The following is a 23,978-nucleotide window of genomic DNA, read 5'->3' on the forward strand; positions in this document are numbered from 1 at the left end:
ACGCCCTTTACTGGAAAGTCAGGCTGTGGCACACTGCAGCTCGAGACGAGGCAGCCTCAGAACTTTTTCCTTAGAGATGTCAAAGGACGGATCCTGCGCCCTTTCTCCAGGCAACTCCCGGACAACCGAACGCAGGGGGCTCATGAGCTCGAAGCCAACCCACCATATCACTGTGAGATGCAAACCGGAAGAAGCAGCAGACACGCAAACAACTCAACCCCTCAGTCCCCGTTTGGTATCTCTCCCTTTCTCTGAAGCCCAAATTCCCAGTCCCAGCCCAGCATCTCCCCGTCTGTCTCAAACTCAACACTTTCCAACTTGTCTTTGAGGTTGCTCGCGTCGCCAGTACCGCACAGATTTGCTTCTCCGCCTCCGCCGCTCCCGCCCTCCTCTGACGTCGTTCACGTTCTTTTTTTTCTTCTGCGTTCCGTGACGGACCGTCCCATCTCTCTCTGACTCTTAACTTCCTGTTTCCGGCTGGGGGGACGGTCGGACGGTTCCGGAGTAGGAATTTAGTAGGGCTGTTGGCTGGCGATCAGACATGAGTTTAAAGGTAGGATTGGGTGATGGGGTGGGTGGTGGTAGGGCACTTCGAGACTGAGTGAGGGAAAGGTGCTGGATCGCGGAGGTGGAGGAGACATGCTGCACTGGGGAGTTCCGGAGAGAGAGAGAGATGACAGTTCAGTGGGGAGGTGAGGGGACGGTCCCCGAATGCGAGTGATTGGTATTTCTGATGTGCCTCACTCCTAAAGCCAGTGTTTGTGGAGAGTATGTGTTTTTGGTACACGTAGTGCTGATTTTAAAGCGAATAAAGAAGTGCTACAGATAACACACTGGGAAGGTCGAAAGTCAGAAAGTGAGCCACTTTGACAGTTCTGGGAATGGTTTTCCTTCTTATTACAGTTCCACAGACTTTTTTCTTTTTTTTTTTTTATCGGATTATCATTATAGCACTGAGTGATCGTACTTGTACAGAGCCATACCTATTTGCCACGGGGCCCATTTTATTCCAAGGATGCTGGAGCAGGTACATAGTGGTAACTTAGTAAATGACTGCCAGAGTAATCTGATGCAATAATTTTGGTGGATAATTATTCTTTTTTTTTTCCTGCCAAAGTCAATAGCTGGCAAGTTAACAGGTTTGCCTAATAGATGTTAAAATTCGCTGCAGGTTAACAGTTATTCTGGTTCTTTTCTCTCTATGCTCTATAATCTATTATTATTATTAACATTTGTATAGCGCTACCAGATGCACGCAGTGCTGAACACCTGATACACAGAGATAGTCCCTGCTCAAAAGAGCTTACAATCTAAATAATACAGACAGACAAGACAGTTACAGGTGAGGGAAGTAATGGGTGAGAAGGGAGGAAGGGACAAGGGGAGGGCAATTGTGGCTAGGAGCTAAAAGCAGCAGTGAAAAGGTGGGTTTTCAGCATAGATTTGAAAACAGGTAGAGATGGAGCTAGACGTATAGGTCCAGGAAGTCTATTCCAGGCATAAGGTGCCGCGAGAGAAAAGGAGCGAAGCCTGGAGTTAGCAGTTTTAAATGAGCAAACTGACAAATCCCTTTTTTTCTTCTGTATGTAAAACATTCAAATATAATATCATGTAATACACAATTTATGTACCACATCTATTCCAACGGAAGGTTCCAGGCAGTTAACAAATTCAAAAGCACATTAGAAAAGAAAAGCATCAAAAACACATGAAAATAAAAGCATAAAATCATCCATAAAATGTATCAAATAAAAAAAAGTTTTCAACTTTTTGCAAAGACACTTCTAATCTAACTCTGTCCAAATTGGACCAGGTAAAACTATTTCACATGGTGATGGTCTGAAAAGAAAATATAAAACCAAGCTGACTCTTGAACCATATATCCTGTAGCTAACTCCTTTGCCTGCGATGTCATTGCAGAAAGAATTACAGAATCCAATTTAGATTTCTCTACCCTGGTTTGTATTTGAAATAAAAAATATTTCACTGCCTCCTTTCAGTTTCAGACATCACTGCGGAGACCCAGGCAAAGGTATCGGCCTGCTTATCCGACATTGCTGCCTGGATGTCCAACCGCCACCTGAAACTGAACATGTCCAAGACCGAGCTTATCGTCTTTCCACCAAAACCCACTTCTCCTCTTCCTCCACTTTCTATCTCAGTTGATAACACCCTCATCCTCCCCGTCTCATCTGCCCGCAACCTCGGAGTCATCTTTGACTCCTCTCTCTCCTTCTTTGTGCATATCCAGCAGATAGCCAAGACCTGACGCTTCTTCCTCTTTAACATCAGCAAAATTCGCCCTTTCCTCTCTGAACACACCACCCGAACTCTCGTCCACGCTCTCATTACCTCTCGCCTGGACTACTGCAACTTACTCCTCACCGGCCTCCCACTTAGCCATCTATCCCCCCTTCAATCTGTTCAGAACTCTGCTGCACGTCTCATGTTCCGCCAGAACCGATATACTCATATCACCCCTCTCCTCAGGTCACTTCACTGGCTTCCGATCAGATACCGCATTCAATTCAAGCTTCTCCTTCTTACCTACAAATGCACTCAGTCTGCTGCCCCTCACTATCTTTCTACCCTCATCTCCCCTTACGTTCCCGCCCGTAACCTCCGTTTACAGGATAAATCCCTCCTCTCAGTACCCTTCACCACCGCCAACTCCAGGCTCCACTCATTCTGCCTCGCCTCACCCTATGCTTGGAACAACCTTCCTGAGCCCTTACGCCAAGCCCCCTCCCTGCCCGTCTTCAAGTCTTTGCTTAAAGCCCACCTCTTTAATGCTGCATTCGGCACCTAACCCTTACCGTTCAGTGACTCCAGACTTCCCCAATTTGACTGCCCCTATCGGACCGACCGTTCACTTGTCTATTAGATTGTAAGCTCTTTGAGCAGGGACTGTCTCTCTTTGTTAAATTGTACAGCGCTGCGTAACCCCAGTAGCGCTCTAGAAATGTTAAGTAGTAGTAGTAGTAGTAAAAATGTAGAGATTATTTAGTGTATGCCAGAAGAACAAAACGATTGTTACACATTTACAGGCTTATTTTCGAAAGATAAGGGCGCCCATCTTTCGACACAAATCGCAAGATGGGCATCCTCACAGGGTCGCCCAAATCAGCATAATCAAAAGCCGATTTTGGGCGTCCTCAACTGCTTTCCGTCGCGGGGACAACCAAAGTTCACGGGAGCGTGTCGGAGGTATAGCGAAGGCGGGACTGGGGCATGCCTAACACATGGGCGTCCTCGACCGATAATGGAAAAAAGGAGGGCATCCCTGACGAACACTTGGACGACTTTACCTGGTCCTTTTTTTCTTACAACCAAGCCACAAAAATGTGCCTGAACTGACCAGATGACCACTGGAGGGAATCTGGGATGACCTCCCCTTACTCCCCCAGTAGTCACTAACCCCTTCCCACCCTCAAAAAATGTTTTAAAAATATTTTTTCCAACCTCTATGCCAGCCTCAAATGTCATACCCAGCTCCATGACAGCAGTATGCAGGTCCCTAGAGCAGTTTTAGTGGGTGCAGTGCACTTCAGGCAGGTGGACCCAGGCCTATCCCCCCCCCCCCCCCACCTGTTACACTTGTGGTGGTAAATGTGAGCCCTCCAAAACCCACCCGAAACCCACTGTACCCACATGTAGGTGCCCCCCTTCACCCCTAAGGGCTATGGTAGTGGTGTACAGTTGTGGGGAGTGGAGTTTTTTGGGGGTGGGGGGGGGTTGGGAGGATCAGCACCCAAGGTAAGGGAGCTATGCACCTGGGAGCAATTTGTGAAGTCCACTGCGGTGCCCCCTAGGGTGCCCGGTTGGTGTCCTGGCATGTGAGGGGGACCAGTGCACTACGAATGCTGGCTCCTCCCACGACCAAAGGGCTTGGATTTGGTCATTTTTGAGATGGGCGTCCTCGGTTTCCATTATCGGCGAAAAGCTGGGTCGGCCATCTCTAAGGTCGACCTAAATTTCGCGATTTGGGCATCCCCGACCATATTATCCAAACGAAAGATGGACGCCCATCTTGTTTCAATAATACGGGTTTCCCTACCCCTTCACCGGGACGTGCTGCAAGGACGTCCTCAGGAAAACTTGGGCGCCCCTTTCGATTATGCCCCTCTTAGGAAACCAAATAAGGGGGGGTGTAGTGCAGAAGCTTAAGGTTACATGACGCTATAGGAACAGAAAGTGAACAAGACATGGATATAGACAATAAACCCATAGTGCGTCTGTGTGCAAAAATGTTCAAAACGGTATTTTCGAAAAAAAAAAAAAGACAGTTTTTTTTTTCTTTTTTCGAAAATGGGTATATAAATCCTATTCGGATTTGGTACATTTATTGCAAAACGTCCAAAGTCCAACTTAGACGCACCATCAAAAATGCCCCTCTACAGCTCCTTTTATCCTTTTAGGCTTCATTCATCATTGTTTTCCTTCTATACAGTTCATTAAAGATTGGCTTGAAACTATATACTGGCAGGTTAGTATATCGTGTTCTATTAGGTAAAGAGGTTGGGATTCGATATACTGACTTTCTGTGGTTACAGTCAAAGTAGTTTACATATTTTATACAGGTACTTATCAGAAAGACATCTTCAGCAGCACCACTAAAATGCATCCTCAGCAGCACTGACAGGCAGATGATCAGAAGCCCTGCGCTGTTCCTAACAGCGCTGAAACAGCGTAGGGCTATACTGCCCCTATGATCAGAGATATTTAAGCATGGGGTAAAATTGCGGGAGGATTGTGCCTGAGCATGCAGTTGGGTACAATCCTCCCACACTTGATTGACAGATCCAAGTTGTCAAAAGCCTGGTCATGTCAAACACAGGGGCTCCCTCCAACTGGAAGGCCCTGGTGGCCTAGAGCCTAGAGAAACTCCCTTATATGGTAGGGAAGCACTGGCCATCATATCCCAGGATGCACTGGGTAGGGCTGGGCACCACCATTTTGAAGGTGACGCTGAAGAGGAAGGAGTGTGCTAATCCCTCCACCATCGCAAAGGTACGGGGGGGGGGGGGGGTGCGGCTCGGGTTCCTGTCCCTGTCCTGTTGGGGGAGCCTACTAGCATGCAAATGCATGCTGGGCAGGGCTCCCCAATGCTCCAGAAACCCTTACACCAGCTCTGAGCTGGCGTAGGGTTTGCTGTGGGGAAAAGCGCCAGTGTTTGGCGCACTGCCTGCTGAACATTGAGGAGGCATAGGTAAATCCCTGTTTAGCATGCATTTACAAGCTTATGCGTTCCAAGCCAGCGAGCACGTTGTTGCACACGCTCACCAGTTCTGATCATCGAGTGGAAGCAAACACGGACACAAGTACGGCGCTGTTGGTCTCTAGCACCAGTGTTTGCTTCTGATCATCAGCCCTTGAGTTGTAAGAGGTCAGCTCAGAAAAATGAATTTTAATCTACTTTGTGTTCTGTTCTGCTGCAGGACACTGGTCAGGATACAGTTGCTTCTCCCTCCACACCAGGAATGGGCAAGTCAAAGGTAAGAAACCTACAGAAACGTACACTGCTAGTGGTGAAGGGAGTGCATGCGATTTGCCCCTACCCTCACCCCCTCATTCTTGCTCAGTAAAATTCAGTGGTTCGTGCTTAATGCAGAACCAAGGCTGCTTCAGTGGCAATGCTATGCACTGCCATGTAGAAGGTCTTGATTCATTTCCTGGATGAGGTTTTCTGCTCCAAGCCTGAGATATTGCAGGTAAGCATTTACAGGACTTGGGGTACAGGAACTCCTAGATGCAGAGTCCACTTTTGGGTTCTAGAAAGAGCCACAGTTTGTTACTTCTTACTATGGACTGTTGCAATGGCTGGCCTGAGTCTATGGGATGTAGGGAGAATCCTTTGGTACTTATGAATGAAAGTTATAGTGCAGTAACCTCAAAGAGGCCAGTTCTGATTGAACTGAAAGTCAGAAAAAGCTGTAGGGACAAAAAAATTATATATTAAAAAGTTTTATTTTAAGTAATTTTAGCTTGTGCTTCTGTTTGTCCATTTGATTTAACTTTTAGATAAGGAAAATGAGAAGACAGGGTGTGTAATAGTTAATGAATGAGACACTTTTTATTTTTAATGTTTTGTGTAAAGAGCTGAGGTAATAGGGGCTGAAAGTTGAGATTCAGGGAGAAATTCTATCTCCCCTGCCGTGCGCTAATGCGTACACAGCTCATTCTTTATTTTTGTAACACCGGTGCTTACCCGGTGGTAATCAGGCATTGCCGCACGCTGCCTAGTTACCACCAGGTTAATGCGGGAGCCCTCACTACCACCCCAATGGGTGACGGTAAGTGCTCCCCCCTCCCCGAAATGGCTGCACAGTAAGTGGCTCATTTACCGCGCGGCCATTTTCGGGAAACAAAGACAGCCTTTTATCCGCTGCAGTAATAGGGGGCCTCAGTGCATCAAAAACATGCACTGACGCTAGCGCAGGCCCCCTTTTACTAAGGACCCCTAAGTGCATAATCAGGATGAAAGATTGTTCAGAAAATCTACCTAACACACACAGTAGGCACAGTAGGACTCGGAGCTGTGTATTGATGCTGAAATTGCTGGTCTGTGGGGAGGGGGGCGGTTGTAAGACATTTATTACTTGATGCATTATGACAGATTGTTTTCAAGAGAATTTGGTAGAAACATGACTTGGATGAATTTCTTCAAGGGAAGCATCACACATCTGTGGTGGTGGTGTTTTTAATATATGTTGTGGCATCTTCCAGCTCTTACTCCGTGTGAAATTATGTAAAATGTTATTATTTGCAAAATATTTTACTACTAGTAAAAAAGGCCCGTTTCTGGAACGAATGAAACGGGTGCTAGCAAGGTTTTCCTGGGAGTGTGTATGTTTGAGAGAGAGAGAACCAGAGTGAATGTGCGGGTGTGTGACAGAGTGAGACTGTCTGTGTGACAGTGTGTGTGTGAGAATGAGAGTGTGTGACAGGGCCCCCTCCCCTGTTCCTAATGCCCCTCACCCCGTTCCCTCCCCTCCTTTTCCTCCTCCTTCCCACACTTTGGGTTCCTTAAGGCTTTCAAAAGTCTATGTACCCCAGTGGCCCTAACGCCCAGTATCCGGATACCCCACCGCTTTCCTCCTCACCCCTCCCCCAAGATGTAATACTTTCACGTCCTTCATTTTTTTAAAAAAGTGTCCTATCTACCCTGTGTACAAATGCCCGGCATTCAGATTGTGTTCCTCTCGTAAATTTTCATTTCTTTCATTCATTCAGAACTTGCCCCCCCCCCCCCCCCCCCCCCGAACACTTTTGGTTCCTTCAGTCTTTTAAAACTGTCCTATGTACCCTGTGTGCTAATGGCCAGCATTGAGATTGTTTTCCTGTCCCAAATTTGCATGTCTTTCAGTCATTCACAACTCCCCCCCCCCCCCCCTTCTCCAGTTTAACACTTTCGTTTCCTTCAGTCTTTTAAAACTCTCCTATCTACCCTGTGTCCTAATGGCCAGCATTCAGATTGTTTTCCTTTCCCAAATGTTCATGTCTTTCAGTGGTTCAGAACTCCCCGCCTCCCCCCATGTAACACTTTCGGTTCCTTCAGTCTTTTAAAACTCGAGTATCAACCCTGTGTCCTAATGGCCAGCACTCAGATTGTTTTGCTTTGCCAAATTGTCTGTCACTGATGTCACTGAGGTCAGTGCGTGCCTGCCTAGCAGACCACTTCCGGCAGGCACGGTCCCAAGCACATCCTGTTGGAGGTGAGAATTATTATATAGGATTCTGCGTTATATATTTGTCAAAATAATACAATGTGGAAGGAGATTTTCAGAAACTAACTAGCTAAATACTGATTTAGCCAAGGGCACTAAGGGGTCCTTTTACTAAGGTGTGCTGAAAAATGGTCTGCGCTAGTGTAGGCGCGTGTTTTGGACTCATGCAGATCCATTTTTCAGCGCACCTGTAAAAAATGGCTTTTTTTAAAAACTGAAATTGGCAAAATAAAAATTGGCGCGAGTCCGTTTTGGGTCTGAGGCCTTACCACCATTCACTTGGCGGTAAGGTCTCGCATGTTAACCGAGCAATAATCGTCAACGTGTGTACAATGCCAATTACCGCCCTATTTTCGCTGCACACTGGAAAATAAGATATATTTTCTGACACGCGTAGTGGACACGTGTAAAAAATGATCGCCAGGGCCACGCTGTAGCCGGGTGGTAACTCCGAATTGACGCGCATAGGCGCCAACGCAACTTAGTAAAAGGGCACCTAAATGTATGAAAAAGGATTCCCCTTCAGCCACATAAAATTATGCACAGGGATGGATAATGCGTGTACTTTTACCTGGATGAGATGTGGACGTAGCTAAGGGCATACTTGGGTCAGAAGGAAAATGATATGCATAGATGCTGAATCCAGTATTCAAATGAATTGTCCAGCTACCTTTGGGAATTATCTGGACAAATCTTTGCATTTAAAAATCCTGCCCTACTAACACATTAAGGGCCCTGTTTACTAAGGTACGTTAGTGTTTTTAACATGCCTACACTTAGCACGCGCTAACCATGTAGGCGCCTATAAGGATATTGTAGGCACGTACATGGTTAACGCATGTTAAAAATGTTAACGTGCCTATAATGCTGCTTAATAAATAGGGCCCTAAATTTTGTAAGCCAAACAAAATTATCCACCACCAAAGAAGAGGAGTTTGAGGTTGTTCAGGGTGTGGTTCATGTTTAGTCATACAATACTGGGCACCAGTGGAATGTGTCCTAGAATTAACTGCATATCTTTATCACCGCATATCTTTGTCTGGTTAACTTTACTTGGTTATATTCAATGGTACTTCAGTGCTTCGTAATTTCCAGACAAATAAATTACTAAGCTGTGTTAGGCGGTAAAGCAGCTTAAAGTGGCGTGCCGTGGGACACGGACACGCTCACGCATCCTGCAGTTGCTGCCAAATTAGCACACGCTAAAAAATATTTGTAGTTTTTTTTTCTTGTTTTGAGGTTTTTTTTGGTTTTTTTTTCTGAAGGGGGCATGCAAGGGGGCAGAGAGTGGGCGTTCCTGTAAACAGCTCATCCACTTTAGCACGTGCTAACTGATTAGTACAGAAATACCGAGTGAGCCCCCTTCCACCTACAAAATAGCTGTAAGTGCTCACATGGTTATTTTTGTTTTTTTTAATGACCACATGCTAATGACAATATTAGCATATAGCTATTAATATAAGCCACAAGTGAGCTTGCAAATAGGTGGGAAAATGTGGGGTACAAATGTAACAAATAAATAAATATATTCAATTTGGCCCAGAATACATTATTCGTGTTCAGCTGAATAGTGATTTAAATTCAAATATGAATAATCTATGGCTCTACTGTGCTAAATCCTACTGAAATATTTAGCACTTGAACTCTTGATTTCACGTTGCTTCTTTTAGTATTTGTTGTGTTAAAGCTCAATGCCCATTATTCGTATTCAGCCAAATAATATTTTCCATTGTTCTTTTCGGATGAGTAGTAAAATATGTTATTTGGTATAACTCTATTTAATACAAAAAAAATAGAAAATTGACCTTTTTAGAGCTGCAGTAAAAATGGCCTTAGTATGCAGGAAAAATCCACACAAGGGCATGCTGAGGCCACTTTTTAGCACAGCTTAGTCAAAGGACCCTTAACTGGACAGAGATCAAGTTAATGATGCTGCTTACTGCAGCCGTGGACATCAGTGTCTACATTTTCAAATCTGAGGCCCTGATGATCAAAAGTAAATGCGAGTGCTAGAGGCCACTAGCGTCAGACAAGCACCTACATTTACCCAGTGCCGAATGATCAGAGGGTGTCTGCGCAGGGAATACCACAGAGCTCATTTAAAATATATTTAAATGTAGCTCTCCGGTATTCCGCGCATATGATCGGAGCACTGCACTCTGATCTTACAGGCTGAGTAGTGCCTTAACCCTAACGCCAGCTTCGAGCTGGCATTAGGGTTAAGGCTCTTCCTCCCCCCCCCCCCCCAAACACAAAAAGTAATTCCCTGGTTGGCCTAGTGGGCTACATACCCCCACTCCCCATCTGCCCTGTTGGTCTAGCGGCCCCTCACTGTCCTATACCTTGTAGTAGTGATGGAGGAGGGAGTAACACTTACTCCCTCAGTGATCACAGACACCCCCCCCAACCCCAAGATGTGACAGTACATACCACACTCTATGACAGCTTCAGATATGATAGCCATTCTTGTTAGAGCAGCAGGCAGGTCCCAGGAGTAGCCTAGTGGGCAGTGCAGTGGACTGTAGAGAAAGCGACCCAAGCCTGTATCCCACTCCAACTGGTACACCGAAGATTACTGAAAACAGACCTTTTCAAGAAGGCATACCATAAGCATTCATCTTAAAGACTAAAAAACAACAATATACACGATTATACAAAACCGAACTGTTATTACATGACTGATTAAACTCTTTGAAATTAATGATCAAGCAATACCACTTTAAACCTTATGCTGAATAGGGACTCTTTATAGTCGATGACCTAATGTATGTTACAATCCAACTTAGGACTCAGGATCCTCATGCATTACCACAATGTTTTCTTCTTAACCATGTATATATGCACCTGATGTATATATACACCACGATCTGTTCCATTTATGTTATGTTACATGTTTGTTACCATATATGTATGTACCTTAACGCAATACTACTTGTAATTCTGTTACCCGGAAATGGAAACCGCCATTACGGCAAATGTAAGCCACATTGAGCCTGCAAATTGGGGGGAAAATGTGGGATACAAATGCTACAAGTAAATAAAATATATGTGACACCAAGTTTGAGGGCTATTGTACTGGTGTACAGTAGGTTCTTCTCTGTTCCTGGAGGGCACACCATACACTGTAAGGAGGTTATGGTGAGATGTGTACCTGGTACCTTTTATGTGAAGTCCACGGTACTGCCACTTAGACTGCCCCACTGCTCTGCTAGGATGTCTGTGTGGTCAGGCTGCTAAGAATTATGGCCCCCAGACATCCCTGTGGCTGGTTTTTGGGTGGTTTTCTCTTGGACTTTTTTTTTTCCCCTAAAAAAGAATAACGCAATGAGCACACAACATCTAGAAATAGATGATTTTCTTTCCCAAAATTGATAGACATTTTTGAACCTGAAAAATGTCTATGTTCACCACTCTATCTTCGCACATTTTTAGCAAAACGTCCAAAATCAGGCTTAGACGTTTTATTGAAAATGCCCCTCCAAGTTCCACATCAGGAACACCTTCATCTTCGGGCAAATAGTTCACTTTTGAAATCAGGAGGTATCAACTCGAGAGGTATTTTCAGATAATTACAAAGAGGTTTTTTTTAAAACATCTGTAGGGCGAAAAAAGGCAACTACAATAAATGTATCAATCTACAATTGTTACTGTAGATGTATTTTCCAAATATTCAAATTTCTCATTTCTGTATATCCTTAACCAAAGTGAATTCAATTTTCTGAAAACTATGTCTTTAGCTTTTGTCCTTCTAAAGAAATTTGAATATTAACTACAATCTTCTCCAAAGTAACAATTTTTATCTCTTGAACCAAAATCCTCTCATGAACCTCTTTCATCTTGTGAATCAGTGTGTCTTTTCACTATTTTTCCCCCATGTCAAATTTGGTCCTGTTCAGTTACATTTTCAGAGAATTGTTTTGACCTTAGGTGGAAGTTCTCAATCTCTTATGTATAATTTCTTTCCAACAACTGTTGGCTTGGAAAGAATAAAAGGAGAGTACATGGCCTCAGGTAAAGTGAAGAGACATCCAGAGATCCACTTGAGTCCATGGCATTGTAACAGAACTTGAGTGGGGAAGAGTAGATGCTGTCACATTCTGCTCTGAGTTCAGAATATATATTAGAATATATATAGTAAGAATATTATTGATGATGCATAAGGTAGATCAAAAGGGGAAATAAAGGCACTCATAACACAGGTAACAAATATTTGTCAAGATTTGAAATTCTCATATTGTACCAGGTATGCTAGTAAAATTACCAGCTGACTGGCATCTTTTAGACTAATACATTTATCAAAATTTAAACCTTGAGGTCAAGAATCCCTTTCACCTGATGCTTCAATAAATATGATAATAATAGTTTGTGTCAACAAAAATGACAGAGGCTAACACAACTGCCCCCTTTAAAAGTTTTTTTTTTTCCTGTATACAGAATTTGTTTACCTGTGGATGATACAAGGAGGCATATTTTCAAAAAACTTAGCCTTCTAAAGTTCCATAGGTTTCTATGGAACTTTGGAAGGCTAAGTGCTTTGAAAATATGCCTCTATGGTTTCCAACTGGACCCTGCCCTGGAGTGGAGTGTTAATAGAACAGTTTGAGGTTACTGTAGTGACTAGAATGAGGAAGTAGGAAGTGGAAATATTTGTTTTGTTTAGTAGATCTGCTACAGATATCTTTTCAACTGGTGTGCAAGGTGAAATATTAAGCGCACACAGTAATAAAGCTCACCAGGTACTGTGAATGATCAGCTTTTATTGCATGAACAAAGTGGGGAAGGTGTGTACCTAGATAGATTTGAACCATTTCCAAACAGGATACCTTTGCAAATACTTTCAGGGCTAATTAAGTATGAGTTTGTCAACAGCAAGTAATTGCACCAGTAAGCTGCAGAGAAGACAGTTCTTAGCCCTGGACTCAGAACTTTAGTTTTCCTTCTTTTAAACAATAAAATATAACCGTGTTTAAAGCAGCAGTATCGGGAATATTTTTTTAATTCATTTATTTGTATAGTTCAGTTGATAGTTAAACAGAAACAGTAAGATTATCATTTTTTAAACATTTTTGGCAGCAGTTCCCTTTTCCTGTCCTTTGGAATATGTCTCTGTTGGGCTGCAGTGCCATGTACTACTACTACTTATCATTTCTATAGCGCTACTAGAGGTACGCAGCGCTGTACATTTGAACATGAAGATGTGCTGTCATGTACAATTGCCTGGGATTATCTCACTCCTTTTATAACTCAGCCTATATAGTGAAAGTTTGTTTATTTACTTATTTAAAGGTAATCAATAGAAATAAAACAAAATAAAACATGGAAAAGAAAATAAGATGATACCTTTTTTGTTAGACATAACTTAATACATTTCTTGATTAGCTTTCAAAGGTTGCCCTTCTTCGTCAGATCGGAAATAAGCAAAAGTCGGTAGATGACAGTATATATGAGTGAAACATCAAAGCATTTCAGTGACAGTCTATATGCATGGACTAACACGGCTACCACACCTCTTTACTTATTTAAAAAATTAATATTCTGCACTATTGCTAAAGTTCTGGATGGATTACAAAATTACATACACATTTTACAATATTACTAACAAACTGAAGACACACATAATTTACTTTTCAATGCACATTATTCTGAATGCTGCAATTCCAAGACATTTCAAGTTCTCAGCCAGGGGCCACAAGCTCTGCCTGCTTCTGGATTCTCATTAACTTGGATCTTAAATCTTGTTGCCATTAAGCAGTTACCAATGCTGCCGTCACAGTTTTGAGAGCAGAGGACCGGCTCGGCTCAGATGTACCACATAAGTTTACAGCCCTGCTCTGAGCCATTAGGCAAGTACCCCACATTTGCCCACCTATTTGCAGTCTCAATGTGGCTTACATAGAGGCTCATTTTCAAAGCACTTAGCCTCCCAAAGTTCCATAGAAACCTATGGAACTTAGCCTCCCAAAGTGCTTTGAAAATATGCCTCATAGTACCGTAATGGCATTTGCCAGTTCGGTTCGTAACAAATACAGGTTGTAATGTGGTCTGATGAGGTAGGTGTGTATCAGGCAACAGGAGGATCGAAGGGAATGTAGGTTATATATTGTTCAGTAAGATCATTGGTTATGCTGTGTTGCTGGGTTTGGGGATTTATGGTGGGTCGGTGGGGTAAGCCTTTTTGAAGAGGTTGGTTTTTAGAGATTTCCTGAAGTTTAAATGGTGATCGATTGTTTTCACAGCGTGACCCCCTTCCTGGTTACTGTGAAATTTAACAATCAGCTCAACCAACAAAACCCCATCTAAACTCCAAATCCACTCTACTTTCCAACACCCTGCAGATAACAGTCAGAAAATAAAACTGCCTTCACTGTTTTCTGAAACTTTAAATAACAAGTCTCCATCCGCATCTCATACGGCATGTTATTTCAAAGCTTCATGGTGACAACTGAGAAAGCTCTCTAACAGTGCCCTCTGAGTAAAATGTAATGATTTAATGGGGCATTCCATTACAGCCTACTCAGCAAATAGACTGGACCCAAGCCCCTCAAAACATAAAAAGCCTGTATAATAATTTTCAAATTCCACTCTATCTGTATGGAACAGCACTCTTGCACCTCCCTTTCCCCAAGACCATTCTACCTGAAATAGTTTGAATCCTTTGTAATCTATGCAAAACCCTCCCTGGCAAACCAGCGTAAAGAGCATTACAGTTAGTCCAGTGTTACTGTTAGTCCACCAGATTAAGTACTAATTCCTACATCACTTGACAAAAAACTTCCTGGCAGTACTGGTGTTTATATCGGGTTTTTAAACTCTTCTTATTTGATGTCATCAGGATGTCCCTGATTTTCTTCAGAGACCCACTGCAGGAAACACACTGAAAAAAAAAAATTAAAAAAAAATCTAGCACACACACAGCATGGAGACAGGAAAGATGAGTCTGAAAAACAGGGTGTGATGTGTTTAAAGGTTTATATATTGCATTCTAGCAAAGTATAAATAAAGATAATCACACCCAAAGCATGACCTTGAAATAAAATCTGAAGAGGAACCAGCAAGATGATATATTGAAGAATCTGGCTAGACCTGCTGCTGTAATAAGATTTGTTTTTAGTCTTCCATCTGAGGTGTAAACCGTTCATTATCCTAAAATGTGGCACTACTAGAAATGAATCATAATATGCAGGTTGACCTTCTGACCTGAGCAACATTGTAATATGCAAAACTTTCATTTCAACATAAACATATAGGGGGGGGATTCTGTATACAGCGCCTAAAAAATTCGTGCAGAAAATATTTCTGCCTACACGTATACTATAAGGAGCGCCTAGATTTAGGCACGGTGTATAGAATACACATAGTTGGTATCTCAGTACCTAAAACTACATGTATCCATTTACACTAACGAAAACATTGCATAAGTCCCAGGGCGTAGATTTAGACACACTGAGCCATATTCAATAATTACGTGCGTAAATTTTGGAATGCCCACAAAACACCCATTTCCCCGCCTTTAACAATGCCCCTTTTTGCCTGCACACATTAAAATTTAGGTGTAGTGCATTACAGAATATGCTTAGCGATTTGTGCGTGTAATTCTAGTTATTGCCAATTAACGCCAATTATTGCCAATTATTAAGTGATGTTAATGCTGATTGGCTTGTTAAGCCAATTAAGTTACATGCACAGTTATAGAATACACTTGGATCCCTCCTACTGGTACTGGAGGAATAAATTACATCAACTCATGCTATGGGAATCTCGTGGAGCACGGCTCGCGCCTAAAAGGCAGCAGAGAGTTTGGGCTGTATGGAGGAAATATTTAAATAAGGTATCCCCAAGAACACGCAGTCAAGTCTTGAATGGTCTCCCATGGGGAACCCAAGAGAGTAGAGGTCACTAGTGAGTGGAGTAAGCATGCAGGGCTTGGGAGGGAGGGTAGGAAGTGCGGTAGGGAGGAGGGAGGGAGGGGAAAGGGAGGAAGGTTAATGGCTCTAAAGTACTGGTTGCGTCTCTAAATACTAAAGATGTTGTTTAGATAGGATGGATGGAAGGTGAAGAATAAACACTTTTCAGCCCCTCGGCAGCAGGGATATGCTGGTTGAGAAAGCATATTGATCTTGGGGATATTGATTTGCTAGTTATGGTGGAGGGAAGGGGTTGGAAAGTTGTGTGTTTAACAGTTTTGCAGATATAGGAAGAGAGGAGGGTGAGGGGAAAAACTGTAAAAGTTTGAGATCAATGTCCAGCACCTAGGTCTACTGAATATAAGTAGAGATGATATATATTTGACATTGCTGTGACACCGGGTATTTCTCTGTCCCTGGAGGGCTCACAATCTAATTTTGTACCTGAGGCAATGGAGGATTAAGTGACTTGCCCAAGATCACAAGGAGTAGCAGTGAGATTTGAACTGGCTACCTCTGGATGTCCACTCTGGAAAATGCTAGCAAGAAAGGTGGCGGTTTTGAACAGAAACCAGCATGAGACCAGCAGGGGAGAAAAGTGGAGCCAGACATGTTGGAGAACAGTTTTGGAGGTGGCTAAAAGGAGCATAGATTTGGGATGGAATACAGAATGACCTGGATGTTAGCTCAGATTAGATGGAATTATGGTTTACAAAAACTGACTCTTCTTGGATCTCATTTTCCTGACCATTTTGGTCTTATTTTCTCTATATTTGTTCTTTGTTTTTGAACAAAGCTGCTGTTATTGTCATGGTTTCTTAGGCACATACCAGATGGATGTAGCGCTGTACAAAGTCCTAATGGATAAACCTGCTCATTGGAGCGTGCTGTCATCAACGAAAGATACATGGTCGTGAGGAAAAATGAAAGGGTGTAGTTATATGAGGGATTAACTTAAGGTTGTTAATTTAGTGTTGTGAGATATTAGTTTGGGGTCTTCAAATATTTAGAGACTTGTGCTAATGTATAATTTAATAACTATTTTTAGTGTAAATAAGTGCAGAATATTGTTTAGCTCACATGTTTTTCACTCACAAATCCAAGATATGTTCTAATGCCCCTGAACATTACATAGCATGTGATACTTTATACCCGAGTTTGATTTGTCCTTGCCTTTCTCAGGGCACAGACCGTAGAAGTCTGCCCAGTACTGTTCTTGTACTAAGTTCTGAAGCAAATATCGATGCCCCTTAAAATTTACACTCCAGCTCATCCCTATCTATTCAGTCACGATCAGGGCGTAGACCGTAGAAGTCTGCCCAGCTCCCATTTTGTTTCCAGTTACCGGCGTCGCCACCCAATCTCTGCTAAGATTCCACGGAACCATTCCTTCTAAACAGGATTCCTTTGTGTTTATCCCACGCATGTTTGAATTCCATTACCGTTTTCATCTCCACCACCTCCCGCGGGAGGGCATTCCACATATCCACCACCCTCTCTGTTAAAAAATACTTCCTGACATTAGTCCTGAGTCTGTCCCCCTTCAACCTCAATTCATGTCCTCTAGTTCTACTGCCTTCCCGTCTCCGGAAAAGGTTTGTTTGCGGATTAATACCTTTCAAATATTTGAACGTCTGTATCATATCACCCCTGTTTCCTCTTTACTCCAAGGTATACATGTTCAGGTCAGCAAATCTCTTCTCGTACGGTTTGCAACGCAAATCCCATACCATTTTCGTAGCTTTTCTTTGCACCGCTTCCAGTCTTTTTCCATCTTTAGCAAGATACGGCCTCCAAAACTGAACACAATACTCCAAGTGGGACCTCACCAACGACTTGTAGAGGGGCATCAACACCTCCTTTCTTCTGCTGGTTATGCCCCTAATTTTAATTTTAAGGTAGGGGATCCCCGAACTGAATTCTAGATGTGGTCACTGCAGCATGTTTTCTGCCCCTCCATGCTTTTGCTCTCCGCAGATCAAATGTGGCCTCCAAACACATGTTTTTTATTTTTATTTTTTGTGGGAAGAGGGTGGTCCTCCTTATTCAGCAGATTATCCCAGAATGTTTAGCTCGAGGTCAGGAGCTGCCATTTTCCAAGATGATGCGCAGAGGAAGGAGTGCTATTTGTTTACAAGATTAGGAAGCGAAATGTTTGTGTGAGGAAACCGTGCATTGGCCTTTACTGCACTCCTCTATTGCAAGGTACCTGCATCAGCCCCGCAGTTTCTTCCTCTAGCTTAAAGCGATCAATCTTCCCAGGCTTCATAGATTGCATATCAGAGCTCACATTTACATACATTAAACCATGTAGGAATGAGTGGGGAAAGCATGCAGATTATTGCATATGCATGTAAACATGTAGTCTTTGGACTTAGAGGACAGAGAGGAGGGGATGACTTTGTTCATGAGGTGGAGGAGTAGTTGTGTGCTAGAGGGGTAGGTGGGAGCACTATATTTCAGTGTATGTTTCTGTGCTGCAGAAGCTGGAACTGCTCTCATAGAAATGTTTTGGGTCATATTTTGGAGGAGCTTATTTCTCTGGAATCCCTAGTCTGTTCTGGCCTATATTTGAACTTGATGTGTCTTCTTTTTTTTCTGATTTTTACTTTATATTTGATTCCATTCTGTTAAGTTTTCTGAGAATTATTTTGCCACAGGCAGACAGACATTCTCAGCCCCTTTACGTATAATTATTTCCAACATCTGTTTTGTTTAGAAACAATAAAGAACACACATCTTTTTGAAAGGAAGGTAAAAATTAGTAGAATTTAAGCTTAGCTGGAAGAGCCACTTGTGTGTCTCTGGAAAACTATCATGTCTCTGAACATAAGATATACATTTTATTCCTATAATCCTATTTTAAAGAATTTCCTTCCATGCATCCACTCATCATTCATTTTAATGCTATACTCCCAAGACTGGAAAAATCCTTGTCACTATGACACCCAAGTAACCTATAACGCGTGATACCTGATACATCCTTATAAGTAAGGTTGATGTATACAAGGAGCAAAGATAACGGTGTGATTGACTGAAGCTTCTGACATTCTCGGACTGCCATTTGTTTTCCTCTGAATTGTTTTTGTTTTTTTTCTTTTCTTTTTCCTTACAATGCCGAAAAGGAAGGGCAAGCCTTGAGATTTCCCGTCCAAAAGTGTTGGAGCAGTTTCTGGTGAGCAGAGGATTGTGGAGTTTGTGTGTCAACAAGGCAGAAAAATCAGAGAGGCCATTTCTGTTGCTTGAGAATGAATCATTCCTGTTGGATGTGAGGTTTTATTCAGTCTTCTACCTGTGAGGAGGGGGTCCAGTGCAAGACAGGTCATTGGGGTGAGTCAGCAGGTGACAAAGGAAACGCAGCCTGTGTTACTGTCAATAGTAGCATAGTAAATGATGGCAGATAAAGACCTGTACGGTCCATCCAGTCTGCCCAACAAAATTAATTCATTTTACATAGTATGCAATTAGTGAGGTTGGTGTAGAGAACCATGTGTTTTGGTAGTGAATGAAGCTGATGGAAATGCTCTAGGAGATCGTGAAGAGGGATTTACTGTAAGTGCACCTAGGATACCAGGCACTTCCCATTCTCCTTTACCCTCTTATTTATTTAATAGGATTTATTTACTGCCTTTTTGAAGGAATTGGCTCAAGGCACTGTACAGCAAGAATAACTCAAACATAAGCAGTAGATAATTACAACAGTAAAAATATTCCACTAATATAAAGTATGGCACATTAGGAGTGGATAAACATTTATTTCTTTTATTTATTTATTTATTTATTTATTTGTTGCATTTGTATCCCACATTTTGCCACCTTTTTGCAGGCTCAATGTGGCTTACATATTGCCGTTACGGCGTTAGCCGATTCCGGTCTGAACAAATACATGGTACGAATGAATACAAGGTGATATGGCAGATAAGGTACATGTAAGGTAGGTGTAGTTGGGGGAACTTAGAGAGGGGGGGTGGAGGAAGAGTCAGGTAATGTCCTTTACGTTCTTTGGTTGCATTGTGTCGCAGGTGTCAATGTATTTTTATGTTGGGTCGGTGGGGTATGCTCTTTTGAACAGGACCGTTTTTAGTGATTTCCGGAAATTAAGGTGGTCTGGCATAGTTTTTACAATTTTTGGCAGTGCGTTCCATAGTTGTGCGCTTAAGTAGGAAAAGCTGGATGCATAGGTGCTATAGTATGTATGTATGTATGTATTTATTTATGCATTAATTCTTGTATCCCACAATTATCCAAAACAGCTTTGGTTCAAGTATGTGTAGCCGGCGTCACTCCTTGTGTGTGTGACTAGCAATTTCTTTATTTCTTCCATTAAACGCCTGGTTGAACAGCCATGCTTTCACCTGCCTGCTGAAGTAGAGATAGTCTTGGGTTAAGCGAAGCCTTTCAAGGAGTGCATTCCAGAGTGTGGGGGCTACTCTGGAAAAGGCTCGCTGGCAGGTGTCACATCATGTGATGTCCTTTGGAGAGGATGTGATTAAGGATACTCCTTGGAAGGATCTTAGTGGCATTGGAGGTGTGTAGAGGGAGATCCTGTTCAAGTACTCTGGGCCATTTCCCTTAAGGGCCTTGGAGATCAGACAAAGAACTTGTGTTCTTGCAGGGATTTCAAAATTTTCTCATGTATCCTCAGTTTTAAAACGACTACACTGGTTACCCATGTTACAAAGAATTCAATTTAAGGTGTTAAGTTGTTTGTCAGACTTTGTATCTTGCTGCCCCATGCTATTTGAAGGAATCTTTGCCTGTTTATCAGCTACGATGGGTACTGAGAAAAACTGTCATGCGACTTTCAATGGACATTATGAAGCAGTTAAATTATGCTGATACACTGGCTTCAGCCTTTGTGCCGGCTGCAATTTCTTTATGAAATGCACTCCCTGACCAACTTCGCCATTGTAGTAGTCTTGCACACTTTAAGAGAACTTTAAAGACTTGCCTATTTGTGATAACATTTTTTTTTAAGTTTCCGTAGTAGTCATATGAAATTATGAAGAGATTTGTCATTTTTATTGTTTTGTATATTGAATTTGTATTTTGATGTATTTCTTTTTATTGTGTATGTTCTTAATTGGAAACCGCCTAGTTTATAGGTGGTCTAAACATCTTTTAAATCAATAAATAAAATTTAGCCCTGTATTGTTCTGGTAGCCATTGAAGTTTTTGCATAATGTGTGATTTGCTCACTTCACTTACAACCTTCTATTAGTCTTTCTGCAGCATTCTAAATCAATTGGAATTGGTGCAGACCTTATGTAGAGTGCATTACGGGAATCCAGTCTATAATTGATATTTTCAGGGGATGCACAGTTGAAACAAGACTTGCCTCATGAAAGGCTACAGAGGAAATTGGAGGGTCATGGGATAGGAGGAAACGTCCTATTGTGGATTAAAAACTGGTTGAAGGATAAGAAACAGAGATTGGGGTTAAATGGTCAGTATTCACAATGGAGAAGGGTAGTTAGTGGGGTTCCTCAGGGGTCTGTGCTAGGACCGCTGCTTTTTAATATATTTATAAATGATTTAGAGATGGGAGTAACTAGCGAGGTAATTAAATTTGCTGATGACACAAAGTTATTCAAAGTTGTTAAATCGCGACAGGATTGTGAAAAATTACAAGAGGACCTTACGAGACTGGGAGACTGGGCGGCTAAATGGCAGATGACGTTTAATGTGAGCAAGTGCAAGGTGATGCATGTGGGAAAAAAGAACCCGAATTATAGCTACGTCATGCAAGGTTCCACGTTAGGAGTTACGGACCAAGTAAGGGATCTGGGTGTCGTCGTCGATAATACACTGAAACCTTCTGCTCAGTGTGCTGCTGCAACTAGGAAAGCGAATAGAATGTTGGGTATTATTAGGAAAGGTATGGAAAACAGGTGTGAGGATGTTATAATGCCAATGTATCGCTCCATGGTGCGACCGCACCTTGAGTATTGTGTTCAATTCTGGTCGCCGCATCTCAAGAAAGATATAGTAGAATTGGAAAAGGTGCAGCGAAGGGTGACTAAAATGATAACGGGGATGGGCCGACTTCCCTATGAAGAAAGATTAAGGAGGCTAGGGCTATTCAGCTTGGAGAAGAGACGGCTGAGGGGAGACTTGATAGAGGTATATAAAATAATGAGTGGAGTGGAACAGGTGGATGTGAAGCATCTGTTCACGCTTTCCAAAAATACTAGGACTAGGGGGCATGCGATGAAACTACAGTGTAGTAAATTTAAAACAAATCGGAGAAAATTCTTCTTCACCCAACGTATAATTAAACTCTGGAATTCATTGCTGGAGGAAGTGGTGAAGGCGGTTAGCTTAGCAGAGTTTAAAAAGGGGTTAGACGGTTTCCTAAAGGACAAGTCCATAAACCGCTACTAAATGGACTTGGGAAAAATCCACAATTCCAGGAATAACATATATAGAATGTGTGTACGTTTGGGAAGCTTGCCAGGTGCTCTTGGCCTGGATTGGCAGCTGTCATGGACAGGATGCTGGGCTCGATGGACCCTTGGTCTTTTCCCAGTATGGCATTACTTATGTACTTATGTACTTCTCAGTGTAAGGAAAGGGGAAGCATAGTTGTCGTAAATGGTAGAAGCAGCTCTTGAAGGTTGATTTGATTTGTGGGAACAGAGTAAGTGTTGAATCTAGTTGCATTCCAAGGTTCCTGACTTGTGATTTGAGGGGGAGTTTATATTTCCCTGCAGAGATTTTGATGTCGGGTATGTGCCCACTCTGTCAATAAACATTATCCAGTACACTGAAAGCTGATTAGTCAACAGTTTGCCTTGCTAGCGGTGGCGTCTGAGAATTTGCGCTAGTGAGGTGAACTGTTGACTAATTAGTTTTCAGTGTATTGAATAGTGTTTATTGATAGAGTGGATTTCAATAATTGACCCCCTGATGCTGGCGTTTATGCCAAAAGTGTGAAAAGAAAAGGTGGGAGGTTGACCATGGGTACCAGAGACTAGAGAGATGTTTATTGATATAAAAGACGTGTGTTTAATAGATAATGTGAAATAAATATTGGCATAAGCATTACAAGTGGTACTTAAATAGAGCCATTGTGGATAGACTAGCAGCTGTACATGAGCATACTGGGGAAACCACTGACCTATGTCGGGTCTCTCATTGAAGAACTGCTTTGCTATCCCAACCTTGGAGGCCTTTGGTGCTTTTTTTTACTGCTATTTCGCCTTGTGCCTTGTACTTTGGAATCCCTTTCTTCCGCTGTTATGGTTTCAGTTGTATAACAAGTGGGGAAGGCATGTATAGCATGGCATATGGAATTCTTTCCAACCCCTGTGTGTATATCTGTGTATGTGCATGTGTTTGTACCTAAAGGCGGAATGGTAGTTGTGGGGTAGAAGGACAGGTTGGGGGGGGGGGGTATTGCCTATATGCGTGTCTACACTTTGGAGGACAGAGCGATAAGGCAGTTTGAATAAAGCAATACCCAAACATTTGTTGGCTTGGACAGACTAACAAAATGAAACAAGTTTCCTAATATATTAAATCATTTAATGTCATTATCATAAGATTTCAAAGAATGGATTTTACAAATTTTTTTGATTAGACTTTTTCATCATTCTGACAAAGCAAAAGCAGTTTAGCAATAGCTTATAAAACAATCAAAACAAAAGCACAAGATCAAACAATTGAGATCATAGTAATATTAGAAGTGGATTTTACTGTTTGAACCACAGGGTGTCACTGTCTCATGGCAGTAGCTATTCAGGAGTACACACAGCAACCACTAGCAAACTACTGATTCAGTTTCTAGGTATTGCCATACATAGAAACCAATTAAGAAAGTTTTTATATGGCTTGTTCACTAGGTTTCATAGTAGAATTTACAACAAAGAAAACACAATATATACCTGAATTGCTAAAACACAATTCAACAGAGATAGAAGTGTGGCAGCAGCAGTGGAGACAAAATGCAGAGCATACCTTATCAAATTATTTGCAGTCCATCTTCATGAATGTTTGTGTTGGCTTTGTGACCAGGAGGGTAGAGGCATATGGAGAGGTAGTCTTGAAATTAGTAGCTTCCTAAGTGCTTTGTTTCAGGGTTTCAATGTTTCTCTATCCTGCAGAAGCTGGGACTGCATCTACCAAACTTAGTATGAGAGAAAAAGCAATGAAAAGACACACAAAGTGAAGTGAAAAGCAATCTAATGTAAAAATAACTTGGCATGCTTCTGTATTTCTAGATTGATAATCTTCCCAAGGAAGACCTCATCAAATTTGCAAAGAAGCAGATGATAGTGCTACAGAAAATGAAATCAGAATGCACAGGTACTTTCCCTTTGTACTTTGCAATGTGGCGGTGATATAA

At 42.2% G+C, this 23,978-nt stretch overlaps 1 protein-coding gene across 1 annotated transcript in view; it reads left to right on the plus strand.

Moving 5' to 3' along the window:
* Window positions 1-478: 478 nt before the first annotated feature.
* The window catches only part of GCC2 (GRIP and coiled-coil domain containing 2), a 135,704-nt gene continuing 112,204 nt past the window's right edge, over window positions 479-23,978 (plus strand). Inside the window, exons 1-3 of the mRNA XM_030201462.1 lie at window positions 479-553; window positions 5,439-5,495; window positions 23,854-23,938. Of these exons, the coding sequence (XP_030057322.1) occupies window positions 542-553; window positions 5,439-5,495; window positions 23,854-23,938 (154 nt within the window). The 5' untranslated portion in view covers window positions 479-541. The remainder of the gene's footprint in view (window positions 554-5,438; window positions 5,496-23,853; window positions 23,939-23,978) is intronic.

The sequence above is a fragment of the Microcaecilia unicolor genome, chromosome 4, assembly GCF_901765095.1.
Source record: "Microcaecilia unicolor chromosome 4, aMicUni1.1, whole genome shotgun sequence".
In the NCBI taxonomy this organism is placed as follows: Eukaryota; Metazoa; Chordata; class Amphibia; order Gymnophiona; family Siphonopidae; genus Microcaecilia; species Microcaecilia unicolor.